This window comes from Orycteropus afer, unplaced genomic scaffold (assembly GCF_000298275.1).
Source record: "Orycteropus afer afer isolate SDZICR_OR568_19922 unplaced genomic scaffold, OryAfe1.0 scaffold00105, whole genome shotgun sequence".
NCBI lineage: Eukaryota > Metazoa > Chordata > Mammalia > Tubulidentata > Orycteropodidae > Orycteropus > Orycteropus afer.
The window spans coordinates 2,300,215-2,307,159 of NW_006921692.1; the positions used below are offsets into that span (position 1 = coordinate 2,300,215).

General features: G+C 40.3%; 1 protein-coding gene across 1 annotated transcript in view; it reads right to left on the minus strand.

Moving 5' to 3' along the window:
• ADGRV1 (adhesion G protein-coupled receptor V1) overlaps positions 1 to 6,945 on the minus strand; it is a 947,781-nt gene that overhangs the window by 631,535 nt on the left and 309,301 nt on the right. The window contains exon 75 of the mRNA XM_007943393.1: positions 1,369 to 1,540. Within this exon, the coding sequence (XP_007941584.1) occupies positions 1,369 to 1,540 (172 nt within the window). The remainder of the gene's footprint in view (positions 1 to 1,368; positions 1,541 to 6,945) is intronic.

Below are 6,945 nucleotides of genomic sequence, written 5' to 3' on the forward strand. Positions count from 1 at the left end.
TCTCCTCCATGGGCTGGTAAGGCTGTCACTGTCTCATGCCGGTTCTCTCATCTCTGCTCCTGCTGTCTCTTATGCCAGTCTCTGGGCTCTGCTCTTGCCATCTTTCATGCTGGTCTCATGCCATCTGTCCTGCTGTCTGCCGAGGTCTCTATGCCAGGGTCTCAGGTCAAGGATGCACTCCACTCCTGTTTCCACATTTTAGGTATTTGTCAGAGAAGTACCCCACTCTCTCGGTACCTTATTCTGTTCTGGTCACCTACTGCCACTCTGACAAGAAATATATACCATAAATGGGATGGCCTTAACAAACAGGTGTTTATTCTTACAATTTGGAGGTTTTAAGTACAAGTTCAAAATGCCAGGCGCTAGGGGCTGAGGGACCTCAACCTTGGGGTCCAGCTCTGCCTCCTGCTCCCAGCCCACTGGAACTAGAGGCATTTTTTCACTCAGGCAGTTGTGGGCTGCTGAAGCTGAGAAGCCCCAAGGTTGGACAAGTCAAAAGGCACAGTCCTGATGTTACCAATCCACACGGCAGGCCATTAACTTAAGTCCACTGTAAGTCCCAAGGTCGGCAGAGCATAACAGACTGCTGAGCAATGACATGGCTACATGCAGGGTCCAAGGGTGCCAAAGGCTAGAGACCATTCTCAAGCTTCTTCCTTAAATACAGGAAGTAGACCACATACTCAAAGGTACCTACCCAGTTACTTGTGGTAGATCCCACCATGGAGCTGATTGCCAGTCTCCTCATGGGGATTAACTACCACCAGCTGCCCAGCCACTCAACCAGGCCCAGCCAAGTTGACACATAAACTGAACTACTACAAATACCATTTGAATAAAAGGGGTTCCCCTGGACAGAGAGGGGAATACCTTTTTTCCTGTGTGTTCTGTGCAATGTGTACCAATAGAAATTTACCCAAAGCCTCGACAAACATATTCTCATCTCTCTGGTAGATTAAAACCTGAACTCCCCACCTGTATATGAATAGGGAATGTGAAAATCTTCAAATTTATGGATATGAAACAGGTAAAATTCTAAGCATTCAAGCAATCAGAGATCAACATATCTGGCTGAAGATGACTCAAGGTCATTTGCACAATGAACAGCTGGATCATGGGGACTCTTGAAAATAACAAGAAACAAAACTAGGAAAAGGCCAGCAGACTTATTTAAAAACATCCATAATGTAGTAAATTCTAAATCCAAGCCTATTGCCCAGCAAAGAGATACAGACACTGTGGCAAGGAAAGACACAAAGAATCTCCACATAAACAATGTGTAAGTTTCAATGAATGGTTTTCAAGTGACTAATTGAAAAGGAATATAATTAGAAGCTGACGAGAATGTATCTCCTCATTTCTTACCTTCTCTGGTTTCCGCTCAATGGCGATGAAGCATTTTGTTTGACCAGTTATACAGGTCGTGGCCCCTGATGTGGACAGAAGTTCATCAATCAAGTTCACACCATCTTTCTGAAGCACAGTAGCAGTTTTGTTAAATGAGACTCGCCAAAAGACCCTGACATCTTCAAAGGCCCTATAAGTAAATCAAGCCCATACAACTTCAGTAACATATTGTGTGCTTACTCTGTCTGATTGTACATCTTCATCCAAAAGATAACACTTACCTTACCATAGATCATGATGAAAATGACTAATTGTTCTCATTACAGGTAAAAAAAATTAAGGCATTACCATGGCATGCTTTCACCTTACACTATTTGATAATAAATAAGTACTTACTGAAGTATTAAAGGAGCTCTGGTGGCATAGTGCCTAAGGCATTTGACTGCTAATCAGGAGGTTGGTGATTCAAACCTATCAGCCACTCCATGGAATGAAGATGGGGCAATCTACTTTCATAAAGATTTACTACCTCAGAAACTCAATGGGAGTCGCTATGAGTTCTTCATCCAAAAGATAACACTAACCTTACCATAGATAATGATGAAAATGACCAATTCTTCTTATTAGAGGTAAGAAAATGAAGGCATTTCTGTGTCATGCTTTCATCTTACACTATTTGATAACAAGTAAGTACTTATTGAACCACTCTGATTCACAATTGTGGACTTGAGTAATATGTATTTCCAGCCTTCTGTGTATCAAAAATTTTAAAGTAAAAATTATAGGGAACTCTTGCTTTGAAGTAAATACTCATCATCTTTTAGTAAGAATTCTTATAAAGGAAACCACCAGTAGTAAAAATGCTTATTATTGTCAAGATAAAGAGCTCTATTTTAAGGCTGGGCCCAAGGGAGGCGGTTCTGGTGCTCAGGACTCCTTTTCACTTGGGGGTATGTCTATTTTAAGGCCAGGGCCTGAGGTAGGCAGTCCTGGGGCTCAAGGGCTGCTTTTCACTTGGGGGCAGTTCTATTTTAAGGCCGGAGCCTGAGGTGGGCAGGTGCAAAGGGGTTAGGAACAACTAAGGGAGATGAACTTGTCTTTCAGTTTGTCATCCTATGGTGGCTTCCGTGTTGCTGTGAGGCTGGAGACTACACCACCACTGTTGCAAAATGCCAGCATGGTTACCCACAGTGGACAGGTTTCAGCAGAGCTTCTGGGCTATGACACAGTCGGAAGAAGAAAGAGGCCATTCACTTCTCAAATATTTGGCCAGTGGAAACCTTATGAATAGCAGTGAAACACTGTCTGATATATCACTGGAAAACTTTATGAATAGCCTTGAAACATTGTCCAATATAGTGCCGACCCCATCAGATTGAAAGGCACTCAAAATTTGACTGAGGAAGGGTCAACTCCTCAGGGTAGAGATGAGCTTAATGATATGGATAGAGTAAAGCTTCCGGGACCTCTGGTAGATATGGCCTGACTCAAAATGAGTAGAAACAGATGCAAACATCCATTAATTACTGGAACACAGAATGTATGAAGTATGAATCTAGGAAAATTAGAAGCTGTCAAAAATGAAATGGAACAAATAAAGAGCGATATCCTAGGCATTAGTGATCTACTATGCCAGGAATGAGAAATTGAAGAGGAATAGTGCACAACTCCTCGGAAGGAAGGTTGGGCAATCTACTTCTGTAGTGATACTGCCTCAGCAACCCAAGGAGGGGTCACTATGAGTTGAGTCCAACTCAATGGCACACAACAACAACAACAACAGTGTGGCATTCATTGTCACAAAGACTGCTTCAATATATGTCCTGAAGTACAACACTGTCAGTGATAGGATAATATCCATAGCCCTAAAAGGAAGAGCAGTTAATATCACTATTATTCAAATCTATGCACCAACTACCATAGCCAAAGATGAGGAAATTAAAGATTTCTCCCAACTTCTGCAGTCTGAAATTGACCGAACATGCAATCAAGATGTGTTAATTATCACTGGTAATTGGAATGCAAAAGTTGACAAAGAAGAGTTATCAGCAAATGGAAAATATGGCCTTGGTGATAGAAATAATGCTGGAGATCCCATGATAGAATTTTGCAAGACCAATGACTTATTCATTGCAAACTGACTTCACCAGATGAAATACACAGGAATCGGACTCACTACATCTGTGGCAAGTGGCGATGGAGAAGTTCAATATCTTTGGCCAAAACAAGGCCAGGAGCTGACTGTGGAACAGACCATCAATTACTAATGTACAATCAAGTAGAAGACAATTAAAACAAGTCCATGAGAGCCAAAATATGACCTTGATAATATCCCTTGTGAATTTAGAAACCATTTAAAGAACAGATTTGAAAAACTGAACACCAATGACTGAAAACCAGAGGAACTGTGGGATGATATCAAGAATATCATCCATGAAGAAAGCAAAGGGTCATTAAAAGACAGGAAAGGAAGAAAAGCCAAAATAGATGTCAGAAGAGACTATGAAATTTGCCCTTGAACAGAGAGTAGCTAAAGCAAATGGAAGAAATGACAAGATAAAAGAGCTGAACAGAAGACTTCAAAGAGCAGCTCGAGAAGACAAAGTCAATTATTAAAATGAAATATGCAAAGACCAGGAGTTAGAAAACCAAAAGAGAAGAAAACGCTTGGCATTTCTCAAGCTGAAAGAACAGAAGAAAAACTTCAAGCCTCGAGTTGCAATACTGAAAGATTCTATGGGCAAAATACTGAATGATGCAGGAAACATCAAAAGAAGATGGAAGAAATACACAGAGAGTCATTGTACCAGAAAGAATTGGTCAATGTTCATCCATTTCAGGAGGGGGCATATGATCAAAAACCAATGGCATGAAGGAAGAGATTGAAGATACACTGAAGGAACTGGCAAAAAATAAGGCTCCAGGAATTGACGGAATACCCATTGAGATATTTCAACAAATGGATGCCCTGCTGGAGGCACTCACTCAGCTATTCCAAGAGATTTGGAAGACAGCTACCTGGCCAACTGACAGGAAGAGATCCATATTTGTACTTATTTCAAAGAAAGGTGAGTCCACAGAATGTGGAAATTATTGGATATCATTAATATCACATGCAAGTAAAATCTTACTGAAGATAATTCAAAAACAATTGCAGCAGTATAGTGGCAGAGAGCGTCCAGAAAGGCAAACGGGATTCAGAAGAGGATGTGGAATGAGAGATATCATTGCTGATGTCAGATGGATCTTAGCTGAAAGCAAAGAATACCAGAAAGATGTTTACTTATGCTTTATTGACTATGCAAAAGCATTTGATTGTGTAGATCATAACAAATTATGGATAACATTGAGAAGAATGAGAATTCTAGAACACTTGATTGTACTCATGAGGAACCTATACACAGATAAGGAGGCTGTCATTCAAACAGAACAAGGGGATTCTGCATGGTTCAAGATCAAGAAGGGAGTGTGTCAAGGTTGTATCCCTTCACCGTAGTTATTCAACCTGTATGCTGAGCAAATAATCCAAGAAGCTGGACTATATGCAGAACGTGGTATCAGGATTGGAGAAAGAGTCACTAACAACCTGTGATACGCAGATGACACAACTTTGCTTGCTGAAAGTGAGGATGACTTGAAGCACTTACTAATGAAGATGAAAGACTACACTCTGTAGTATGGATTACACCTCAATATAAAGAAAACAAAAATCCTCACAACTGGTCCAATAAATGGCTTCACGATGGAGAAAAAATTGAAGTTCTCAAGGACTTCATATTACTTGGTTCTACAATTAACACCAATGAAAGCACCAGTCAAGACATAAGACAACGTAATGCATTGGACAGATCCTCAAAAAATCGCTTTCAAGTGATGAAGAGCGAAGATGTCACCTTGAAGATTAAGGTGCATTTCACCCAAGCCATGGTATTTTCATTCACCTCTTATGCATGTAAGAGCTGGACAGTGAATAAGGAAGACAGAAGAAATGTTGATGTTTTTGAGTTGTGGTGTTGGCAAAGGATGCTAAGAGTATCATGGTCTGCTAGAAGGACTAACAAATCTGCCCTGGAAGAACTGCAGCCAGAAAGCTCCTTGGAAGCAAGAATGGCCAGACTTCATCTCACCTACTTTCGTCATGTTGTCAGAAGGATCTATCCCCTGGAGAAGTATATAATGCTTGATAAGGTGGAGGGTCAATGAAAAAGGGAAGGCCCTCAACAAGATGGACTGACACAGTGGCTGCAACAATGGGCTCAGGTAGAGCAAGGATCATGAGGCTGGAACAGGACCAGGAAGTATTTTGTTCTGCTCTGCAGAGGGTCACTATGAGTCAAAGATGACTTGACAGCATTGAACAACAACAACAAAGAGCAAAAAATAACCTATATTTTCTCCAAATATTTAGGTCCAAAACGGAAATGTATTATCTATATGTACTCGTATGCATACCTGAGTACATGTATGTGATGAGCATTCAGAAGCTAGGTACAGGCATACCTCAAAGATAGTGAAGGTTCAGTTCCAGACCACTGCAATAAAGCAAGTATCACAAAAAAAAAAAAGCAAGCCATGTGAATATTTTGGTTTCCCACTCCATGTAAAAGTCATGTTTATACTATACTGTAGTCCATTGAGTATGCAATAGCATTTTGAAAAAGCTTGAAATATTGTTAGAATTACCAAAATGTGACACAGAGACATAAAGTGAATATAAGCTGTTCGAAACATGGTGCCACAGACTTGTTCAATGCAGGGTCACCACAAACCTTCAAATTATTAAAAAAAAAAAAAATGCAGTATCTGTGAAGCACAATAAAGTGGAGTGCAATAAAAAAAGGTATGCCTGCACTATAAAATATTAAGTTACAAATAAAATTTTAGTATTCTAAGTTCCCTTTGCAGCAAAATGTTTGTGTATGCAGAATGATTGATTATAGAGAATAGTAAATACAATGACACAATGACCTACATCATAATACGTCTTACATTCAGATGGTAATTTATGAAGTACACAATGTACAAGGCAGTCCTAAGTCATGATCATAAATCAAGTGGGTTAAATCACAATTTAAGAACTAAAGCATCTGAACTCTGACATATTACATTCCACTTGTCGTGCACTGCTTGATGTGGCCCTTCTGTCCTCCATTCTGTGATGTATTGTAAATCCTAATATCCATGCCTGTTTAGGGTGGTGTGGTAGTTAAGGTTGTGTGTCAACTTGGCTGGGCAGCTGGTAGCAGTTATTGCCTATAATGACTGGGAATCAACTCAGTGGTGAAATATGCCATGAGCAACAGTGTAGCTGCTATTAAACTCCTGATTTTTAAAATCATCCACTTTGGGTATTTCTGTTGAAGGAGCACAAAATAACCAAAACAGGTGGGGTATATCTTGAGTCCCACCTTGCTGGAAGGGGTAACTCAAATCACCACCCTTAGCTTCTGTTCTGGTTACCTAGTGCCACTCTGACAGGAATATACCACAAATGGGATGGCTTGAACAAACAGGAGTTTATTCTTACAATTTGGAGGCTTTAAGTCCAAGTTCAAAGTGCCAGCCTCTAGGGGCTGGGTAAAAGCCCCTCAACCT